A 24,292-nucleotide genomic window follows, 5' to 3' on the forward strand; every position below is an offset into this window, starting at 1 on the left:
GGACCATAAAGGCTAGAAGCTGCTCCAACCATCCTAAAATGAAACTTAAATTCTGCAGATGCTGCTGAATTTCATTAAGAGAATGCACTTTGACCCCAGGTCTACAACCGATTGCTGGACTTTCTGAAGTCAGTAGTTGAGCTGATTTAGGGATATGAAGTTTGGTATAGCTACACTTGTAAAATGTAACTCAAGAGGTCAGAGACTAATTTTTGCAAAACACAGGTTTTTTAAAATTATTATTTATTTAACGAACAAAATCCTCATCCAAAAGAATTAATTAAGCTAAAGTTTAGATTGTAAACACCTATGAGTTCTGGAAGGAAAGAAAAATTTAGACCATTTGAATAAAAAACAAAATAAAGACAGGAAATTCTAAGACAATGATAAACTGAAAAGAATCAACAAAATCAAGCATCTGAAAGTATGGAAAATAGACAGTTAAGATACCACAAACAACCATTTATGTGTCACTATACCATTGCCCACCCACCACTCAAAATGATGAGATAATCATGCCTACACTCTGCATCTTCCACATGAAAGTATGAGGCACCTACTCCCATTTTCTCACCTGGAACGTACCATACTCGTGTTCACACCACAAAACTCCTACATTTGCATCGCCTACGCAACTGCAGACTATCCTCTTATTCACCCCTTCTTGAGAAATGGCAACACCAACATCTTGCTGCTTGTGCTACGTGTACACACACAGACCTGTCCGATGTCAAACTGCTTTTCTCATATAGTTGTCTTCCTGGAAATGTTACAGAGGCTGAATCCTCTAGATCTAATTTACCCATCTACATCTACCTAAGGTTTTTATATTGTACTTATCAGTATGGTATCTAAAATAGCACAAGATCCCCCCTTTCCCCCCAAAAAAATTCCCTTCAGGCAAAAGGACATGGATACTTGATTATTTATTTTAAGGGCATTTATTTTTGTGGGCAGAAGTTACTGAACAGTAGATTCTACCATCTGATCTTAATGACAGCTGGCTTGGACTCAGGCTGATCATTCCTAGTAGCCTAGCACCAAGAATGTTCTGTTCCCAGTGTTGTGTTATCCCTGTGGAGAGCAAGGCATTCACTGAGGTACTGCTTAAATAAGTTCCAGTGCAACAAGTCTTTTGTAGTTTAGGACCAAGCCTTTTAAAATCCTTTTTGGAAGAGTCCTTGGGAGCCTGTGGCATTTAGAAAGCACAGGTGCTCGATGCCTATGTCAGCCTTTGTCGCCAATGACATGAGCTGCTGTGAGGCGTACCCACTTCAGTTTTTTTGTGGTGATTGACTCTAAACTCAAGTAAGAGTGAGTTGATGAAAACAAGAATGACTGTGGCGACATTAGGAATGACTGTGGCGCAGCCTCCTGGCCAAGAGAAGATGAAAAAAGACTAGCTGTTCGTTGGCAGCTGGAGTTTCCTCAGTGGTCGGGCTCACCGCAGGTTCAGATACCTTGCTTGCCTTTCGTTATGTGGTTTGCTCTTTATACAACAAATCTGATAAGACAGAACTATATAGAGATAGTGGAGTTCAAGTAACCATATTTACTGAATATAAACAGTACGTGGGGCCTTGCTACCTGTATACACTGCTGCTATAGTTCTATGATTGGGTTCTTGGGGCTTCTAAAACATAGAAAACATGGTTAGCATGACTGGTGTACTCAAGCTATTTGAAGGGATAGTAGTCTCTTCCTATACACTACGCCTTTGTTGTTAATCTATGTATATCCTATTACTTAAACAAAGTGGGTGTCTTAAAATCTGCAGTCAAGGGAAGAGTTTGTAACTAAACGGTCAAGGCATACAAGGTTTAAAATGGAAACTAGTGGTAAAGCCAGAGACATCCTTTTATGGTGTGTGTGCAGAGCAATGGTACATAGTGACAGAATTAAAGTTGCTTGGAGAACTTTCATTGTGTGTTTCAAAATATTGTAAGTAAGGAAAGTTTAACCTTAAATAAGAATTCCCAGTCTCTTTCCTTAGTATTGCGTTTAGAAGGTAAAACAGAATCATTGCTCCTTTCCCCCAAACACTCTCATTTTACTCTTTGAACTGAAAATGGAACATTCCGTTTATGCTAAGAGTTACTTTAAAATCTTGTGATGTGAATTCTGCATATCACCTGTTACATCTTGGAAAAGTTTATTTGAGTTCTTTTTCTGGTTTCCGATCTCTCTCTGAAAGATACCTGTGGCACCTTGTAGACTAACAGACGTTTTGCAGCATGAGCTTTCGTGGGTGAATACCCATTTCTTCGGATGCAAGTAGTGGAAATTTCCAGGGACAGGTTTATATAGGCAAGCAAGAAGCAAGCTAGAGATAACGAGGTTAGTTCAATCAGGGAGGATGAGGCCCTGTTCTAGCAGTTGAGTGAAAACCAAGGGAGGAGAAACTGGTTCTGTAGTTGGCAAGCCATTCACAGTCTTTGTTTAATCCTGAGCGGATGGTGTCAAATTTGCAGATGAACTGGAGCTCAGCAGTTTCTCTTTGAAGTCTGGTCCTGAAGTTTTTTTGCTGCAGGATGGCCACCTTAAGATCTGCTATAGTGTGGCCAGGGAGGTTGAAGTGTTCTCCTACAGGTTTTTGTATATTGCCATTCCTGATATCTGATTTGTGTCCATTTATCCTTTTCCTTAGAGACTGTCCAGTTTGGCCGATGTACATAGCAGAGGGGCATTGCTGGCATATGATGGCATATATTACATTGGTGGACGTGCAGGTGAATGAACCGGTGATGGTGTGGCTGATCTGGTTAGGTCCTGTGATGGTGTCGCTGGTGTAGATATGTGGGCAGAGTTGGCATCGAGGTTTGTTGCATGGATTGGTTCCTGAGCTAGAGTTACTATGGTGCGGTGTGCAGTTGCTGGTGAGAATATGTTTCAGGTTGGCAGGTTGTCTGTGGGCGAGGACTGGCCTGCCACCCAAGGCCTGTGAAAGTGTGGGGTCATTGTCCAGGATGGGTTGTAGATCCCTGGTGATGCGCTGGAGGGGTTTTAGCTGGGGACTGTATGTGATGGCCAGTGGTTTCTTTCTTGGGTTTGTCTTGCAGTAGGAGGCTTCTGGCTCTGTTGATCTGTTTCCTTATTTCCTCGTGCAGGTACTGTAGTTTTGAGAATGCTTGGTGGAGATTTTGTAGGTGTTGGTCTCTGTCTGTGGGGTTAGAGCAGATGCGGTTGTACCTCACTGCTTGGCTGTAGACAATGGATCTTGTGGTGTGCCCGGGATGGAAGCTGGAGGCATGAAGGTAGGCATAGCGGTCAGTAGGTTTTCGGTATAGGGTGGTGTTAATGTGACCATCAATTATTTGCACCGTAGTGTCTAGGAAGTGGACCTCCCATGTAGATTGGTCCAGGCTGAGGTTGATGGTGGGGTGGAAGCTGTTGAAATCGTGGTGGAATTTTTCCAGAGTCTCCTTCCCATGGGTCCAGATGATGAAGATGTCATCAATGTAGCGTAGGTAGAAAAGGGCCGTGAGTGGACGGGAGCTGAGGAAGCGTTGTTCCAGGTCAGCCATAAAAATACTGGCATATTGTGGGGCCATACGGGTGCCCATAGCGGTGCCACTGATCTGGAGATATATATTGTCATCAAATTTGAAATAGTTGTGTGTGAGGATAAAGGCACAGAGCTCAGCAACCAGTTATGCTGTGGCATCATCAGGGATACTGTTCCTGACAGCTTGTATTCCATCAGCGTGTGGGATGTTGATGTAGAGAGCCTCTACATCCATGGTGGCCAGGATGGTGTTTTCTGGAAGGTCACCAATGCATTGTAGTTTCCTCAGGAAATCAGTGGTGTCACGGAGATAGCTGGGAGTGCTGGTGGCATAGGGTCTGAGTAGAGAGTCCACATATCCAGACAGTCCTTCAGTGAGAGTTCCAATGCCCGAGATGATGGGGCGTCCAGGATTTCCAGGTTTGTGGATTTTGGACAGTAGATAGAATAGCCCTGGTCGGGGCTCTAAGGGTATGTTGATTTGACACTACGGTGCAAAGGATTGACTGAAGGGGGAAAGGAATGGAACGTACATAGGATGCAAAAAGTGACAGAGTCCTGTGGCACCCTATAGACTAACAGATGTATTGGAGCATAAGGTTTCGTGGGTGAATACCCACTTCGTCAGATGCATGTAGTGGAAATTTCCAGAGGCAGGTATCCTATAGTGAGAAAAGTGTGCTAGATGGGTAATTTGGATGAGTCTTTCCAATGATGGAAAATATTTTGTAATGGCAACTGAAATAAAGATCAGGAGTACTTGTTGCACCTTAGAGACTAAAAAATTTATTTGAGCATAAGCTTTTGTGGGCTACAGCCCATTTTATCGGATGCATGTAGTGGAAAATACAGTAGGAAGAAATACAGTGATCAGTTAAGGTGCGCTATTAATAATAATAATAGATAATAGCTCACCTTAACTGATCATTCTCCTTATAGTGTGTATGGTAACACCCATTGTTTCATGTTCTGTGTGTGTGTGTATATATATATATATATATATATAAATTTATTTGAGCATAAGCTTTCATGGGCTACAGCCCACTTCATCAGATGCATGTAGTGGAAAATACAGTAGGAAGATATATACACACACACACACATAGATATATATATCTTCCTACTGTATTTTCCACTACATGCATCTGATGAAGTGGGCTGTAGCCCATGAAAGCTTATGCTCAAATAAATTTGTTAGTCTCTAAGGTGCTCCTGTTCTTTTTGCAGATACAGACTAAGATGGCTGCTACTCTGAAACCTGAAATAAAGATGTCTGCATTTATTCCTCTTGAATACTGTAGTTTGCACAATTCTTTATTGTGCAGTGAGGGAGAGTCCCTTCATCTCCAGGCTTTTTGTTTTCATGTTCAGTTTGGAAATCACTGTGCTGGAGTCTTTACAGAAAATCTCTGTGGCACCCAGAGTGGGACATCTTTTTCTAATTATGATAACATTGCCATCTCTGATCCTTCTCCTAAAGAGAAGGATCAATGTCTCAGATACTCGTGCCTGGCTGGAGACAAAATGTCCTGTTACAAATGATGAAAATAGGCAATCACTGGAAAATATATGGAAATGCAATGTAGCTAGATACCTTGCAAATGTGACAGTATCTTGGTAGATTCCTTAATAAAAACTCTAGCTATAATATTAGTGGTGCATCTACACAGGAACATGGTAGAAATTATTTTCACATTTTAAAATGAAAATGTAAAGTGTAGTACAGGAGAACTTTGCATGATCATATACACAGTGTAGGGAAATCGCCATTAGGAAACTTGAAGGTTTTCAGCCCTGAAGTTCTCTCAATCTCTAGGTAGACAGGAAATGACAACTGGAACTGGAGAAAGGAGTGGCAAGATTGCCTAGATGATAAAAGGTCATGTAGTTTCTTTATGTATTATTCTACTTCTTAAAACTGATTTTATAAAAAAACAAAAAAAAACCCCACCACCCCTCAGTATTTATTTATTAGGAGGAATAGCATATGGAAGATTGGTTGAAAGAAGTGATATTTGGAGGAAGAAAATGGGACATTATTGTTACAGGTATTAGCATATAAGACATCAGATAAGCTGATTGAGCCTGGTTATTTAGCGAAATATTAGACAGAATAACACAGAAAAGTTAATGCTACTAATTTGAAGAACAGCCTTACAGCAATCATGTGGATTTTTCTGTTCTAAAGTGATTACAAAGCTACTTATTTTTAAACCATACTTGTTTATACTGTGTCTGCCACCTTCTTCCCTTTTTTAGCTTCAATGCAATTTATAACCAGTCACTCAAGTAACAGAACCAAACATATTTTTGCCTAATAAGCACATTTAGTTTTAGTCATATGTGGCATAACATGTGTTAACATATACACTAGTCTTGCACCACTGCCAAACACAGAATTAATGTCCCCTGCAGATTTACAACCCCCACCACCCCACCCCAAATAATTGATTCTGATGGGGAGGCAAAGGGAAACTGCAATTACACCTTTTGCTGACCAGGGGCTGATGTGGCACCAGAAGAGAGGGCAGCTGGCTCACGGGCTGGAGCAGCTAGCGACAGAGAGAGAGGGGGCCTTCTTCACAGTGAGGACTGGGAGCCACTGGATATGGGGGAGGGAGACAGAGCGGGGCACACGGGGCTCCTGTGGGGAGGGTGCCACACAGACTGGCCTAGTCGAGGGGACGGACTGGGGTGAGGGCACAGGAGCTAGTGGGGTGACAACACTGAGCCAGGGGCTCGGGCTCCCCCAAACCTTTGCACTATTTCTGAAGAGTATGGGAAATAGGTTCCTGTATTATAGTTTCAATGAATTATTACTCAAAATTCTGCATTATTATGCCGAGTAAGGAATCTATGTGTCAAAAACCATTTCCTGAATCTTTTTTATTGTCTGTGTTGTTACAGACATACTTGCTAACAGGTATTTGCAATACATTACTAAAATAATTGAAACTGGCATGATTCTCTTTTTGTTATTTTGAGAAATAAAATATGCAGAATGTTATGTGTGCAGAATTTTTAATTTTTTGGTTGAGAATTTCCCCTAGGAGTAATACAGCACACTGGAAATTTTCCTTGCTTAGCATAACCACAAAGCTTCATGGGAATCTGGTTCATAGGCTAACAGTATAAAACGTGAAAGTTGTTCTAGGCATAGCGCATTCTTAATTTTAAGGCTGATGTCAAATTATATCTTTTTGAATATATCTGTGTATATGACAAAAATTATTTAGTTTGCCAACTATTATTCCACAGCATTATACTGCTGCAACTATGATTGAATTCACCTTGGCTTAAGCACATAATATCTGCACTATCCACCATTACCCCTCTAACACCCGGTAGTTTAGATCCAGAGCTGTTTTTTCCCTTTCCCTAAAGAAAAAAATTGATTGATTAAATTTTGAGTTAATGGAATATGGATATTATTACATAATGCAATGCTGGAGGGAAGTGGAAAGTGTACAATGGTAATTTAAAATATTTAAAATGATGGAGCTGGGTAATAGGCTCCATAGAACAGACTGAGAAACATGTTGTGCTGGGAAAATATACTGCATTTTATGACTAATCTGCAGAATGAACCCAGATAGGAGATGAGAAAAGTGTGAGGGGAACTATAAATTGGGATGGTTAGACTTCCAGTACTTCAGTGGAGTCCATTGAAAGGAGCTTACCTGTTAGTATTCTTAAAGAATCCCAGATCCTCTTTCCACTGCTGTCTCTAAAGATGATCCTTTCTTTTGGCTCATTTGTCAGCTAAACAGTATAATTGGGAATTTAATAAGGGAAGAAGGAAATGGAGATGAAACATGCAGTAAAAACCACTAGTGAGGTATGGGTTTCTCTTATTTATCTATTTGGTCCTAGAGTATCTGGTACTAAGAAGTTTAGTATGAAATAACCTGCCTCATTTTTAATAAGGAAGAAACCTGTAATACCTGGATGGAATCAAAATAAAATGAAAGATTGTACAGTGCAGATTCAAAATTGAAATCTTTTGTTGTTAGCTCTGGATTAGATTACGGTAAAACAAGAATCCATAAAAAGTACCCTCCTTATTCTGGGCAGAGAAGGGAGAACGTGTTTGGAGTGAAGGCTGTGTACTGGTTTATGCTAATCAAGTGGAACCTCGGAACTTGCTGAGGTTCCCCCATATCTATTTGTCTTTGAAAAAGTAAGTAGATGCACCCTGATGTTGACTGTAAGTGATGAGCTCAGGCGGAGTGCTCCACACAGCGTGTGTACTCATGCCTTGACTTAGACTGTCTGTTGCTAGGCAGCAAGTGCACCTGCCTAGCATCAGCTTGCATCACCCTGGATGAGTGATATGTATGAACATAGCAAGAGTAATAATTAACTTTTCATCACAGGATCTCAAAGCACTTCGCAAAGGTAAGTGTCATTATCCTCATTCTGCAGAGAATTAAAATGAGACCAATCTGAGAACAGATTTCAGGGTACTAGAAGAGAATCAAGAGAGCTATCTATTAGATTGCATTGTGTGTCTAATCAGATGTGAAATTTTCCAGCATCATGCGAAACAAAATCTAAATATATCCAAAAATAAACTGGTCATAATAGACAAAACAACATGCAAAGCCACAAGAATACATAGGATATCATTATGCATTTTCTTTCTTTTCACTGAGCTACGCCTTGCTCATGTTGGCAGGATCAATGTTTAAGGTTACCGTAATTGTCTTTCTATATCAAAAATTTAAAAAGAGAGTAATGTGTGAAGTTTATAAAGTAAAGTTAAACTCAAGAATGAATATTAGGTTTACAAGACTGTAAATCTGGAAATAGTGCAACTTGTGATAAGCAGTAATAGTCATATATACCGACTTGAAAAATGAATGAAAAACTAGCTGGGAGGGGGAGATCCTGGTGTCTGAACGATTTGCCAGTGAAGAAACAAAACCTAGGTGAGGTTGACCAAAGAGTGAGAAAAGTATTAGAACTGGGCAGGAAACAGTTCTCTTGTCCTGCAAGAATTTTCAAAAAATTTTTAAAAAACTTTCCCATGTCCAATCAGAACAAAAAGTAGGAATATTGAAAAATTTCAGAAGCTGAAAATCTGGGGTTTTTTTAGATCAGATCAAAAAAAACTGTTTAGATAATTTAGAACCATTTCATTTTGATTTTTAAAACTTTTTAAAACTATAAATTAACTTTTCCAATTCAAAACAAAAAGTCCTTTCAACTCTAAATCTGGAACTTTTTGTTACAGGATATTGAGAATAGATACTGGAATCTTTAGCTCCAGCCAACTTCCTGTTGCAGAATTTGAGATTAACTGCTCATTCTCTTAAACTCTAGCAATTAATTTACATTGGTTCATATCCATTTACATTTTCAAGGCTATGATAGCAAGAAAAATGGATAGAGATTTATAGTTTGAAGAGACAAAAGTAGAGATTTTCTTTCACATTTCTACTGGCCTCAAATCATGGGGAGGGGTCCATGGCTGCAAGATATGAGTAGACCAGAAGACAGCTCTGACTGTGACTGAATTAGTTCCAGCATTAGCAGGGAAAAACTGTTATTCAGAGAGTCTAGCACACTCATCCCACACAAAGAAAGAAGTAAATATATAGTGAGATGTGCTAAAAAATGAAAGTTGTTACATGGAGGAGGGGGCAGAAAGTACTGCACTAACACCTGTGTCAAGATAAAGAGAGCTAATTAAAGAAAACAAAAGCTGCAAATGTGCAGTATTTTTGATCCATGTATTGGGAGCATTTAATTAGAAATATGTAGACCTGATTCTTCACTACCGTGCACCTTCTGGGATCACCTATACACAGTATGTGTAAAATACTATTGTGTCAGAATTGCAGCGTTTTACACCCACTTTCACAGGTTTAAATGACGGATGATGCTCAAACTGCTACATATTGGCAAGGAATTTCAGTGCTATCCTTATTTGTTTTATTTTTTTAAAATATGTCTGGCTATTATTTTCATTTTCTTCCTATCCTAATATTTATTATATCAAAAATAACCAAGTTAATGCAATATCATGATTGAAGTGCACAATATCAAGTATTAAGTTCATACAAGTCTGAAAATGATAGGTTTAAGGTCCACAGCCACCTTTACTCTATTCTTCCTGTGTGTATATTACAATAGGATCTCTTACTGCAAGATGCTATTCTGCTGATAACTGTTGCATATTATTGGGTCACTAAGATAATATGAAGAAATAGCACTTTTCATAAAGTCATGGATATAAAGACCAGAAAGGATCATCTAGTCTAACTAAGCATAGTGCAAGTCAGAAAGACTTCTTTGAATTAATTTGAACCATATCATGTCTCTTAGAAAAACATCCACTCTTGATAATCTTGTTAAGTTGTTCCAAAGGTTAATTACCCTTGTTAAAATTTTGCACCATACAGTATGAATTTGTCTAGCTTCAACTTCCAGCCATTGGATTTAGTTATACCCTTGCCCATTAGAGTTCTATTAATCAAATTTCTATTCCCCAGGAAGGTACTTATATAAACTCTGAACAAGTCACCCCCTTAATCTTCTTTTTGATGAGCTACATAAATTGAGCTTCTTGAGTTTTTGACTATCTGGCATATTTTCCATTCTTTAATCATTCTTGTGGCTTTTCTCTGAACCATCTCCAGTTTTTCACCATCCTTCTTGAAGTATGGAAACCAGAACTGGAGATGATAATTCCAGTAGTGGTTGCAACAGTGTCAAATATATAGGCAATATACCTGCTCTACTCCTGCTTGATATTCCTAAATTTGTACATCCAAGGATCACATTAATCCTTTGGCCATATAGTTGAACTAGATGCTCCTGTTGAGCTGATTATGGACCATGATCACCCCCTTTTCAGAATCAGTGCTTCCCAGGGTAGAGTCATAAGAACATAAGAAAGGCCGTACCGGGTCAGACCAAAGGTCCATCTAGCCCAGTATCTGTCTACCGACAGTGGCCAATGCCAGGTGCCCCTGAGGGAGTGAACCTAACAGGCAATGATCAAGTGATCTCTCTCCTGCCATCCATCTCCATCCTCTGACGAACAGAGGCTAGGGACACCATTCTTACCCATCCTGGCTAATAGCCATTTATGGACTTAGCCACCATGAATTTATCCAGTCCCCTTTTAAACATTGTTATAGTCCTAGCCTTCACAACCTCCTCAGGTAAGGAGTTCCACAAGTTGACTGTGCGCTGCGTGAAGAAGAACTTCCTTTTATTTGTTTTAAACCTGCTGCCTATTAATTTCATTTGGTGACCCCTAGTTCTTGTATTATGGGAATAAGTAAATAACTTTTCCTTATCCACTTTCTCAACATCACTCATGATTTTATATACCTCTATCATAGTCTTCTCTTTTCCAAACTGAAGAGTCCTAGCCTCTTTAATCTTTCCTCATATGGGACCCTCTCTAAACCCCTAATCATTTTAGTTGCTCTTTTCTGAACCTTTTCTAGTGCTAGACTATCTGTTTTGAGGTGAGGAGACCACATCTGTACACAGTATTCGAGATGTGGGCGTACCATGGATTTATATAAGGGCAATAATATATTCTCAGTCTTATTCTCTATCCCCTTTTAATGATTCCTAACATCCTGTTTGCTTTTTGACCACCTCTGCACACTGCGTGACATCTTCAGAGAACTATCCACGATAACTCCAAGATCTTTTTCCTGACTCGTTGTAGCTAAATTAGCCCCCATCATGTTGTATGTATAGTTGGGGTTATTTTTTCCAATGTGCATTACTTTACATTTATCCACATTAAATTTCATTTGCCATTTTGTTGCCCAATCACTTAGTTTTGTGAGATCTTTTTGAAGTTCTTCACAATCTGCTTTGGTCTTAACTATCTTGAGTAGTTTAGTATCATCTGCAAACTTTGCCACCTCACTGTTTACCCCTTTCTCCAGATCATTTATGAATAAATTGAATAGGATTGGTCCTAGGACTGACCCTTGGGGAACACCACTAGTTACCCCTCTCCATTCTGAGAGTCCCTCAGCCTGCAAGTTGGGCCTCCATTCTTTGTTCCTAGATGTATGACTTTGCATTAGGCCGTATTAAAACACACATTGTTTCAGTGTACCAAGCAATTCAGATGGCTCTGTATCAGTGACCTGTTCTCTTCATTATTTATCATGTACGTGGCATATTTTGTATGAAAAGCACAACCATATATGAATGTGAATCTGGTGGTTAGAGGGTGCTACTTTGAGGTACAGTGTAAATTTCCCATTTACAATTACATTTTGAGAGCTATCAGCCAGTTTTTAATTTACTTAATGTGACTTCGTATTATTTTGTTTTACTTCAGTCTCCCCCATATGCATGTTAATGATACCAAGCACATGCGGAAGCTTGAGAAATGCATCTTGGGACAAGTTTCTGAAGTGAACAAAGGCAATATGGGATCCAACCCTTCAGTCCTTACCACCAATGGGAATTGAGCGCACTGAGCACCCTGGACTGTTCCTTTTACACTAACTTGATCTCCAACCTCTTTCAGCAGCAAATGTCTCCAAACAAGACAAAAATACCTATTGTCATTTAGGAGTTATATATATCCAAAAACTCAAGCTGTTCTTGAGTCCTTTGAATGCCAAGAACATTTACAGTTGTCCTAAAGAAGAGAATTTTTTTTCTTGCTTTGTTTATTTATAAGCAGCTAACTATTTCACTCCAAAATTACTTCCGGGCTAAGAAACTTCAGCAAGAAAGATTTTTTAAAAGAATTACTTTTAAGAAATTTGTATAACTGAGAAGTCAGTTTGAGCTGATAGTAACTGATTTAGTTCATTTGGGAAGTTACTGACCTTTCGTAGGACAGTCAAATGTTTAGCTATCATGCAAGTGTTTCCTCAGTGGCAGGTCTGGGATTTTTTGAGGTGCACTGGGGTTGTGGTTGGGAGAACTTCAGTTCATTAACTGGTACCTTCTGTAATCTAGTTGATGAATGTAGATTTGGAACTATATAGGGAGTTGAGGTTTGGTTTTGTTTTAAGTATATGTGATGACAGATCACAACAGGCAAGTTTTTATTAATCTGGAAAAGAAAAATTAATGTGACTGAAAAAAATACTTTTAGAAGGAAAGTGCCATCTCAATCTTAACTTGATTGTTACTATAATTTTCTTGTGGGTGGGGATTCAACAATGTGGATAAATGGGTAATGCATTAAAAATAAATTTGAAAATGTCTTCACATCCTGCATATGTGCACATATGTAATGTAAAAACAACGAGTATTACTTGTGGTACCTCAGAGACTAACACATTTATTTGGGCATAAGCTTTTGTGGGCTTCATCAGATGCATAGAGTGGAAAATATAGTAGGCAGGTATATATACACCAGGGGTCAGCAACCTTTCAGAAGTGGTGTGCAGAGTCTTCATTTATTCACTTTAATTTAAGGTTTTGCATGCCAGTAATACATTTTTAGAATGTCTCTTGTCTATAACATATAACTAAACTATTGTTGTACATAAGGTAAATAAGGTTGTTAAAATGTTTAAGAAGCGTCATTTAAAATTAAATTTAAATGCAGAGTCCCCCGGGCCGGTGGCCAGGAACCAGGCAGTGTGAATGCCACTGAAAATCAGCTCGCATGCCTCCTTTGGCACACGTGCCATAGGTTGCCTACCCCTACATACACAGTACATGAAAAGATGAGAGTTGCCTTAAAAAGTGGGGAGTCAGGGGTTAATGTGGGTATGTAATGTGTTACCTTTCAGTATTTTAAAATTACCAGATGACTTCAAACATCCTTTCACTCTAAGCCAATTTAATTCATATTAACGCGTAATATTAGCATATACTCAACGGTACTTCTTGGAATAGATTCTTGCTCTTAAATGTAACTGGTATCCATTATAAACAGTCTTTTTTACTTTCCTTTTAATAGATTCTTTTGAGGTCCCCGTGCCACCAACCAACCACATGATTATTGAACCAGGGGGAAATGTGACACTTAGATGTTCTTACAGTGTTGGAGATTTGGTGCGGCAAGTGACGTGGGAAAGGATTAAAGCGGATCGGATGGATACCATAGTCCTGTGTAACTTGTCAGAAGGGAAAACCTACGGTTCAGATTACCAGGAGCGTGCAATGATAGACTGTGCTACTCAGGAGAGTGACATTCTTGTCATTCAAAATGTTACATCTTCTGACTCTGGAATTTACTGCTGTCATTACGGTGGAAATAAAACCCATGTGATGCGCTTGACTGTCACTAGCGGTAAGTGAAGGGGCAGATAGTTTCACAGATGGGAACTCTTTGAACTGCTAATGTTTTCCGCCCACACACACATGCTTGTAACTGCTAAGTGGACGTCTATGATGTCACATTCAAACTAGCAGTATGTCATGAATAGCGGAATGGGGTGGTTACTGTGGCTTCCACAAGGCTGGGCTGACTTTGAGCCTGGCTGGTCTCTCAGTGTTACTTTAACAGCTGTCTCAGGGGAACCAGTGATTGTGTGGGAGTGAGAGAGAAGGTGAGAGGAGTGGTTTGGAACAGGGCAGAGTAGTGGGAGAGAGCTACTTAAGGCTGGGAAGGGAAATCTCCAGCTCCATTCAAGCTGCACCCTGGGAAGGAGCAGGGGTGCTGGAACAGTTTTTATAGTGGGGGTGCTGAGAGCCATTCAACCAAACTGTCAACCCTGTATATGATGGAAACCACTTCCAGCCAAGGGGTGCAGCACCTAGTTCCAGCACCTCTGCCCTGGACTGCACTACGCTGGGTTCCAGAAGTGTGATGCACTCTGTGTTGTAAATATCTGGGAAGCTCAAGAGTGCAGTTTGTCTGGAGCTGCAGCATATCAAACATGGCTGCCAAAGTATGTATGTTAGGTACTCGTTTATTTAAATATATTTGTTGTTTTGTGTATTAATAGAATATTCATCCTATCTGTATTGTAAACTTCTAATACAATGCCTGTAAAACGTGCCAAACTGACAGCTACACTTGCTGAAGTCCACTCATTATCCTTGGAACAGTCTAAGCACACACCGAAACAGTGCAGATTCCCCACCCCCATTGCCCTAAAATGACCTAGGCCTGCCCAGGTGAAAAGATAGCTTGATCACCCTAGCTCAGTGGTGGACAACCTGCAGTCTGTGGGCCTCATGTGGCCCATCAGGATAATCCGATTGGAGGCCGCAAGACATTTTGCTGATGTGGACCATCCCCAGGCACGGCCCCCTGCAGCTCCCAGTGGCTGCGGTTCACCATTCCTGGCCAATGGGAGCTGCAGGAAGCAGGATGAGTTGCCCACCACTGCCCTAGCTTCTCTACTAATTGTGCTGATGATATGGGGATATGGCCACCACCACATTAGTAAATTAGATGGAGACCACGAAAATTATTTCTTCTGGACCATTGAAGAATTGCTGTGTGATATCAGCCAGGCCTGGCTTCTCACTGGCAATCTGACAGGAAATGCTCCATGTTCCATTATCAATGCATAGAGCCATCCAGCTGACAGTGTTTTGCATCACTAAAAGCCTATGGATTGGGATCTCACTACCTTGTGTCAGAACTATATAATGCAGATACCGCATGCAGAGTAAAAATTCAAAATAGGAATTTTTTTTTTTTTTTTGGTTTTCTTTTAAGGACTAGTCAATTTTCATGTAGTCTTTTCATGCTTAGAAATCTATCCACTGAATTTACAGCCAGGAGAGAACACAGTGCAAAGTGTTAACTATGATGCATGTGGGATTAAAGACAGTACATGTGGGAATATGGAAACATTTTGCACTGATTGCTTGCAACAATCTCCTTCTTCCTAACAGGAAATCTAACCATTGTGAAAAATTTGATATTCTCCTGTGTATATGTGAACTAACTAACATTTTATTGCATTTTCCATTCATCCTGATACTGCAGAGCTCCTTTGATGGTCCATTCTAAATAATCCTGCTGCAGTTTTGATTTCTACTTTAAATATGCTTTGAAGGCGCTAAAACTAATTTTAGGTTGTTTTGAGCATGTTTTGAAAGTATAAAGCTCCTCTTGTGCCTTCCAGATTCGACTCCTTCCATTCATGTTTAAGTGCATGCTGTTAAGTACCTTTAAAGGTACTGTTATTTCTTTATCAGAGGGGTAGCTGTGTTAGTCTGGATCTATAAAAGCAGCAGAGAGTCCTGTGGCACCTTATAGACTAACAGATGTATTGGAGCATGAGCTTTCGTGCATCCGACGAAGTGGGTATTCACCCACGAAAGCTCATGCTCCAATACATCTGTTAGTCTGTAAGGTGCCACAGGACTCTTTGCTGTTTTTTCTTTGTCATAACTGAGCGTTCTGGTTATTCAACGTACATCCTAGGACTAGAAGACTTTCTTTAACAGAAATAGTTTCTATGGCAGGGAGTCTGAATCCTTTCAGAATGTTTAATCCAAAGGGTGGTTATTAGGGGGTAGAAACATAGGAAAACGAACCCAGCATATTACTGTGCACACCTAACCTGTTGTTGAATGAGAGAGGGAAGGGAAAAAAGCTTTTGAATCTTGAATTTCTCTTGACTTTGACAGTTTTAGGCACCCAAGTTTTAAAATGTTGACCTTATGCAATAATAATCAAACAGGCCTGAACCTGATGAAGTGTCTAGCAAAATTCCTATTGACTCCAAGTGCAGCAGGACACACAAAGCCCAAACCACAACAAAAAAACCCAAACAATAAAAAGGACCAGTCTACCCCACCTGTTAAAACTGCCTCTCCCAACCTAAAGATTGATTATTAACCTTCTATCACTTTAAAGAAATCCTATATATCCTGGACAACTTTGACATTGTCAGTGTACATTTGGTTTCTGCTTCTAACAACTGTTGTTCGAAGGGAAAAAATTTGAAAGGCTGTGCCTACAGCACAATACAATTCAGTGTGTGCCAAGCCCTCTCCATCTCAGGTACACACACTGCAACATTACACATACAACTGTGCACCAAGGTTGACCAGACCGCAAGTGTGAAAAATCGGGAAGAGGTGGTGGGTAATAAGAGCCTATATAAGAAAGACCCAAAAATTGGGACTGTCCCTATAAAATCGGGACATCTGGTCACCCTATGTGCATCAAATATAATAACTAAAGGAATTTTTTTTATTGAAATGTTTTTCCAATCATTTTGTTTTTATTTTTCAAAAGTGTTGTTATGCACAATGAATGAATGAGAGAACTAGGGGGAAATATTAACTGGAAGCGGGAGAGAGAACTGGTATCACTTCTATACGTAATAATGCACATTGGAAAACATAATCCTAACTATACATATAAAATGATTCGGGTCTAAATTAGCTGTTACCACTGAAGAAAGAAATCTTGGAGTCATTGTGAATAGTTCTCTGAAAACATCTGCTCAATGTACAGCAGCAGTCAAAAAAGGTAAAAATATTAGGAACCATTAAGAAAGGGATAGATAATAAAACAGAATATATCATAATGACACTATGTAAATGCATGGTATGCCCACACTTTGAACACTGTGTGTTATACCATCTCAAAAAGGATATATTAGAATTGTAAAAAGTATAGGGTAACAAGAATAATTAAGAGTATGGAACAGCTTCCATATGAGGAGAGATTAAAAAGTCTAGGACTGTTCATCATAGAACAGTGGAGGGGTTGGGGGTGGGGGAGGAGATATGATAAAATCCTGAATCTATAAAATCAAGAATGGTGTAGAAAAATAGGGAAGTGTTATTTGGTTCTTGTGTTATGTGAGGAGCAGGGTGTCTATTGTTCTGCAGGAAAAGTGTCATTTGTAGGGATGCTGTTTCAGATCTTTTAACCACCTAGGTTTAAAGTGCTGGCAAAGTTCACTACTGGAATTTAGGGGCCAGAAGTGCATCTGTTCTGCACTGAATTACACTAGCTGAGCATCTGGCCCTATGTGGCAAACTTGTAGGCATGCAATTTTGAAAATGTTGCCTATAAAAGGTCGGAGTGTCATTATTATATCAAGGTACATCTGCTATATTATATTTAGACATTTTGTTTTAAAGTTGGTTTTTGAGAGCATTAAAAGTGGGATATAGTAAAGAAACCACAACGGGGGAAGTAATGAGTGGCTAAGAGACCTTGAGCTACCCATGAGCACTGCTGGAGGTATATTCAGTAAGGGGATTAAAGTGAGGTTCAACTTTGATAAGTGCCTGTAAAAAACAAAAAACAAAAAAACCCAAAACACAATAATATCATTGGAGTACATTTTTATTGTTGCACTGATTTCCATATTATTAGAAGTAAAATTTTCCATCTTTCAAGTTGAATATGTTTAATGTTTCTGAGGCTGTAGCCTGTGTAGTGTATCATATCTTCTCCTGGTGACTTGGTTTAACCGCAGCAGCACACTTGAGTTTCAGTGATGATTGATCTCACAAAGACTTCAAACCTCTTGTACTTGTTTTGCAAAGTGTGAAATCTAAAAGTCCAAACTTAGTACAGCTCAGATGTTTTATTTTCTAAAGCAGCAATGTGCTATGGAATCTGTGCCTCTACCTTTCAAAAGGATTGTAGGACATTTGCTATGATATGGATCTACAGGAAATGTAAGATGTTCATGTTAAGTACCTTATTTTAATTCTAGAAAGCTCATAAAGTATCTTTAAATTGGAAAAGTTGCTGCCAGCTGCCAGTTTTTTGTTTAGTATAATAGTTAGAATTAGTGCTTAATTTCATAAATCTTTGCAATAGAAGTCATTGTAGCGCTAAATAATTTTAAGCTAAATCAATCAGAACTATGCAGTACAAACGTTCAAATTAAGATCAAGTTGACTGAGCCCCTGGTTTTTTTTTTTAAATACTGTGTAGTTGGATTCTTTTTACTTACCTTCTTATCTTTAAGGCTTTAGGGTACACCTGAGGAGGGGTGCCACACACACTTCTGTACACCGCTGTCACACCGGGGTGTGTTTGTGTGTGTGTGTGTGTGTGACCAACCGACCCAACCCTCTCTGCCCAGTGCTCTCCACCCTCCATGCCTACCTGGGACCCCAGGATGGACCTGCCTTTCCCGGTGCCACATCTTCCTGAGACAACATGCAGGGGGAGGGGGAGCATAGGTTCACATGCCCCCCCCTCCATATTTCTGCCGGGGTTCACACCAGAATGTGGCCAGCGGCAGCCTTTTGGCACTGTGCGGGAGGGAAGGGCTGGGAGCTGCTTCAAGCTATGGGGGAGGAGGAAGGGGGGGAAGGGATAACCTGGCCTGTGTCTTTGCAGCTCTCATCTCTTCACCCCACCTCCCCCTTCCTGCCCGCAAAATGTCAAAAGGCAGCTAACACCTCAAGGCTGCTGCTGGCCACCAACATAACCCTCTGGCTACAGGAGGGTTAAGCCCTAAGGATGCATTGTGCCCCAGGGAAGCTGACTGCAGGGGGTTCAGGAAACCCTGCCACAGAGGTGACTCAGCAGGTGAGGGTGCCTAGGGGACGAACCCGAGCTCCCTGAGGGCAGGACCCAGGGTGGGGTGGAGGGGGTCAGGTGAAGAGGGTGCTAAGTTCTGGCACTGGCAGCTGCTGTGCAGCCTGCAGGGTCGGGGCATGAACAGGCTGGAAATTGCTTCCCCGCCCCCAGAGCTTAGAGGCTTCCCTGTGCCAGTGCTGTTCAGGGCTTTAGCACATGCAGGGCTTAGCTCCTCCCGGCCGGCGCCCTGGACTGGAGGGTCTTGGGCTTTCCTGGGGTGTTGGCTCAGCCAGAGGCGAAATGTGTTGGTACACCTGCCAGGCTGTTAGTGAGCTGAGGACTCTGGACCGGGGCTGCTTCTCTGCACAGCACTGGGAGCGACACGCACACCGCCAGTGGGGATATGGAGGAGCAGTGGGGTGGCAGGGGGAAAGGGCAAAGCAGAGAGAGGGGGAACATGTAAAGGGATGATTGGTGGGCAGCAGAGGCACCTGCCTGAACTCACCAGCCACTGCCACTTGCAGCGTGCAGCCAGTGCCGTCTGGAAACAGGATGGGGGCAGGGCTCCACTGGCCGAGATCCATCACACAGCAGGGGCTGTGCTGCTGGACCATCGGGGGAGCAGCCAGCCTCGCACACTGCATCTTCACCCCAAAACCAGCCTTGCACACCCACCCCCCATCAACTTCAGCTGTCTTTTAATACATTTTAACAGATGGAAACCAGGAAGAGACACAGCACTATTTGACCAACCTGGTTTCCTGGATCACTGTTTGAAAAGTGCTGATATATAGCATAATATAGCTAATATAGTCCATATATTAAAAGGCCCCATTTTTAACAAATCCGATATTTGCCTTTCTCAGCCCATGTCTTCCTTACTGTTCGTTACTTTCATTTCCATGTTTGAAAACAGTTAGGATATTTGTTTTTGCATTCTGTTTACGTTGGGCTAGATGAGATCCTAAGCTCTATGCGCACAGAGGCAAAAAAAGCAGAAGAATGTATAAGGGAGCATTTGTTTCCTATGCAAATAGCTGGACAGAATCCCTCCCACCACTCGGGTTGACGGGGTGGTATGTTTGTTCACACACTGACTCCCTGCAGCATAGGAGGTGAAAAGAGCTGGCTAATGCATATGCTGCTGTTAACAGCTTGTGTTATCTGGGTGTGCCCCAGTGCCTGCTCATAGGAGGAGGAAGCAGTGCATTGTGGTGGGCTGCACAAAGGCTGATTAGAAGGTCTGTGGTTTAATATATGTTTTTTCCTGCTTCTTTTAATCAAAATCAGTATCAAGAGTGCGAGGAAAATCTATTCAGTATAACTACTGTAGTTCACTAGTAAACAGTACTGAAGAGGGATGGTTGTAGGCCTGAGACACTGGACTGAGACTCAAGAAATTTGGGTTCAGTTCCTGGCACTGCCACAGAGTTTTTGAGAGGCCCTGGGCAAGTCACTTCCCCTCCGTGCTTCAGTTTTCCCGTTTGTAAAATTGGGGTAATCACTTCTTACCTGTCAGGAGTGTTGTGAGAATATATTATCATTTGTGGTGCTCAGATGACAGGAACTATATAAATAGAGTGTGTGCAGGGCGGTCCCAGGATTGGGGGCATACATGTGTCTTAAAACCATCTTTGCCCCCTCTAGTTGGCTATTTGAGTGCTCCTTGGCTACAGTTTGGGTCTGGCCCAGTAAGAGTTTCAGAAATAAAATCTAAATATTTCAAGGAAAGTGAAGTCTAATGTAATATTGACTGTTAAGTACTTCTCACCTTGGTTATGATGCTCAGAAAGTGTCTTTGTTTCAATAGTAGAACAGATGAATAGGTTCTCCAATCTTTCTTCAAACAAAAGCCCCAGGACATGGGATCTACCATAGGTTAAGGGGACACATTTTTGTAGAAAGGCTTGTTAAAACAGTTTCCTCTATAGTTAGCATAGGAAATAACAAGCATGATTGTGTAGTAGCCCTGAACCCACCAAACCGTACTCCACCGTGTGAGGGTCGTCCTAGCCCCATTATTCAGTCTGCTTATTCATGCCCATGACTATCTGTAACCTGTTTGTATGAGTGATGTACCCTCACCGTTTGCTGGCTGTACCTTGAACTCACCCACCATATACCCCGCATTGGGGACATGACAGACTGTGTATATGTATATGCTGCCTAACACCAAAATGCTAACATCCCCCCACAACCTGTTACCCCCAATGACACAATAACTGACGCTTCAAACACTTTGTATCGTTTATTTTAAATATCCTCTAATAAAATTTAAATCTGTTGGCAAATGTTGACAATGTAATGTTGGCTGTGGCAACCTTTTTGGAGTCTCTGAAGAGATGACAAAGCTATTGGTTGTTTTCAGTCACAAGGCCCAGGAGGCTGAGTTTTGAGAGATTGTTGGACTATTTGTTTAAGATAACCTCTGTAGAGTAAAATCATAGGCCAGATCTGGTTCTGCAATAACTTTTACACAGCTAGCATGCTGTATTTTTATTATTTCTACCTGAAGAGATCTTGTTCGTGATATCAGACTCTGGTTTCCTCAGCGTGGAAAAAAAAAAGCTATGAATTGCATTGTTTAGTCCCTATTTCTGTATTGTGGTCTCTCGCCTTTTGTGATATCAATGTAAACTCTGCTGAGAACCCCAGAAACAAAGGTGCTCTTGGGGCCTGAGGGGTGGCAGGGAGGGCCAGTCTCATTTTCTCCTTTAGCTTTCACTGAATATGTTTTTATCCATATAACTGTTGATTTGAACCTTAGTGGAACGTGAAGAATTCCTGCCTCTTCAAACTGTTGATGATCTTTATTATTATCTTCTAGCAACTTTGGATCATCACTGGCATATTTTGCTCATTGCTGGAGGGGCTGCTGCCTCATTATTACTACTGGTCACCATATTGATCATCAGCATCACCGTTTATCGTAAAAAGTAAGTAGAGTAACAGATCCAATTCCTTAATGACACTGAGTAGCTCTAAAGTCTCTAGGACCTCATAATGGGGTGTGGAAATGTAGCAATTTTTTAAAATTTACCCCTTTTACTGAAAATTTGAAATGTCAACACTTGAAAAATTCTGATGCTATAGCTGGTAGAAAAAACTGTGAATGTTTCAAGATTTTCCTAATTTAAAAAAAAAATTTGAATGTCAAATTTTGAAAAATTTCAACACGTTCTAATCTTCATGCGCCTATGAAATGCTTTCATGGCATAAACCACAACTGGCATGTTCTGTGATTACATGCTAAGGGATTAAGTTCTGAATTTGTTTTTTCCCACTTGAATGCCTTCTCCCCGCTCCCCCAAGTTTACTGCATCCCCTACCAAATGACTAAAAGATGTTGAACCCAGATTTTATATCTTTGTTTTTTGTTGAAGTGGCAGAAACAACAGCAACAAAATGACATCCCCCCCCAAAGCATTTTTAGAAAAAAAGTCATTTTAGCTAATTGGCAAATATGTCTTTATATTCACCTGAAATGGGGTTTTTTTAATGTCCAAACGTTGTCCTTAGCACTATATGAGACAAAGTCAAGTAGGTTATAGTCTATAACTCAGACACTCTAAGCTGCCTAGGGACCCGGAGGCGAGGCTGATTGGAGTTTCTTCTTTCTTTTGGTTTGAGTAAGGAGATAAACCCAGCCCTCCATTATCTCTCTCATTTCTAGTTCTCCCTGGGAAGCAAAATCCCAAGATGCTAGATGGCCTTTTAAGCCTTTTTTGGTTATTATTTTTGTACTGATGATATTGTACAGATTTATGGAGCTAGAATTAATCTGCTAAACTATGTAAATGTGCATTTCCACTGTAACATTCCTGTTGAATGTGTGTCACCAGAAAGAAAAGGAGAAGGATCATGAAGGCCCTCTTGAAAGCCCTGTACTCTACTCAGACCCGGGTAAGACTGGCCAAAGAACTACTTGCTTTTTGCAGGATTTTTTTCTTTACATGTGACAACATGAAAACAGTACTTTCTGCAGTTCGCAATTTAGACTGTACTCTTACTATTGGTGCTTTTTTCACTGTCTCTCTGAAATATGCTGCTACTTGTAAGAGACAGAATGGTGTAGTGGTCTGAGCACTGATCCAAGCACCAGGAATTCCTGAGTTCTAATCCTGTTTATGGGCTAGTCATGCAGGCCACCATTCTCAAGTCAATGGGAGTTGCAGATGCTCAGCAAATCTCCAAATCAGACCCTGTGTATTTGTCCTAAATATGGATATATGGACTGGTTTTGAGCTCCCAAGGGAAAATCTGGCTTTAATATCTTTCTGAATTTCTGTTTCTCCTTGAATAAAAATGGATTGCTAGCTTAAGAGGAGTGCTGCAAGGGTTAGTTAATATTTGTTAAGGACTTTGCCAAAATAATTAGCACTTCGATGTTTAATACTGTCAGTGATCCTTCTGTGATATAAGATGTTAGATACGATTGCAAAGAACTTACCTTAGGCTTGAAAGCTAACCCCATCATTCCTCCATATGTTGCATGCATGTTTAATTTTGGAAATTAAAGGTAACATTGGTTCATTCTATTATTCTGTTATTTGATGCATCTTCAGTTTGTCTTAAAAGTAATACCTAAACATATTGCATATGTATGCAGGACTTCTGCCATGGGAGAAGTGTAACAGGAGAAATTATGTGCTATGTTTGGGGGTGAGACGTGAGTTCACCTACTCTAATTTTGTAGGGCAGATACCTAATTTTCAGAGGTTTCCCTCCTTTTTTTGTTCTTTAGAAGTGGGACCCTAACACTAATACTTAAACCTTTTTAGAAATTTGTGTTCCTTATGATATATTATATAATATAAAATATACAATAATTAATATAATATAAATCTTACAGAGCCCTAAGAACGCTAAGGTGAGGGAAGGGTGCCAACTTAATTCTGCTCCTGCTTTTCCTCTTCACTGACCCTCAGTCCTGGCTCCTGAGACCACCTTTGCCATCTTTCCCCCTGAACACTATGTAACCTTTCGCAATGAGTGTGGGAGTCTCTTGCTGCTCCTCCCAGTCACCAGCTTGTACATGAAGCCACTTTGAGTTGCATGGTAGAGATTTCTTTAAAACTCCATCTGTGCTCCTAGTCTTCGCTGCCTCCCTTCTGTCTTATATTGATCAGAAGAAGGGTGAAGCAGGCTGTAATGGGAGTAATCCCTGCACTCAGAAATCTTCCCTTTTTCTGTGATAAGAAGCCCTAGTGGGACCCATTCCCACTTTAGGAACAACCTAGTTCATAAAGCAATTAATGCATGAGGAATCGTAAGTTTTTTAAGACTGGACGAATCATGCAGTTGTTTTCATCTATCTACTATAGCCCATTTGAAATTATTTGAGAACTGTTTTGAATAGCAGCCTAGTTTCC

General features: G+C 40.5%; 1 protein-coding gene across 2 annotated transcripts in view; it reads left to right on the forward strand.

Annotated features, from left to right (window-relative positions):
* Nucleotides 1-24,292, forward strand: part of CD226 (CD226 molecule) — a 66,852-nt gene that overhangs the window by 39,839 nt on the left and 2,721 nt on the right. For both annotated transcript variants that reach the window (XM_039523838.1, XM_039523837.1), the window contains 3 exons: nt 13,416-13,748; nt 21,748-21,856; nt 22,763-22,823. In XM_039523838.1, coding sequence (XP_039379772.1) covers nt 13,416-13,748; nt 21,748-21,856; nt 22,763-22,823 — 503 coding nt within the window. The remainder of the gene's footprint in view (nt 1-13,415; nt 13,749-21,747; nt 21,857-22,762; nt 22,824-24,292) is intronic.

This window comes from Mauremys reevesii, linkage group 2 (assembly GCF_016161935.1).
Source record: "Mauremys reevesii isolate NIE-2019 linkage group 2, ASM1616193v1, whole genome shotgun sequence".
Classification (NCBI taxonomy): Eukaryota; Metazoa; Chordata; order Testudines; family Geoemydidae; genus Mauremys; species Mauremys reevesii.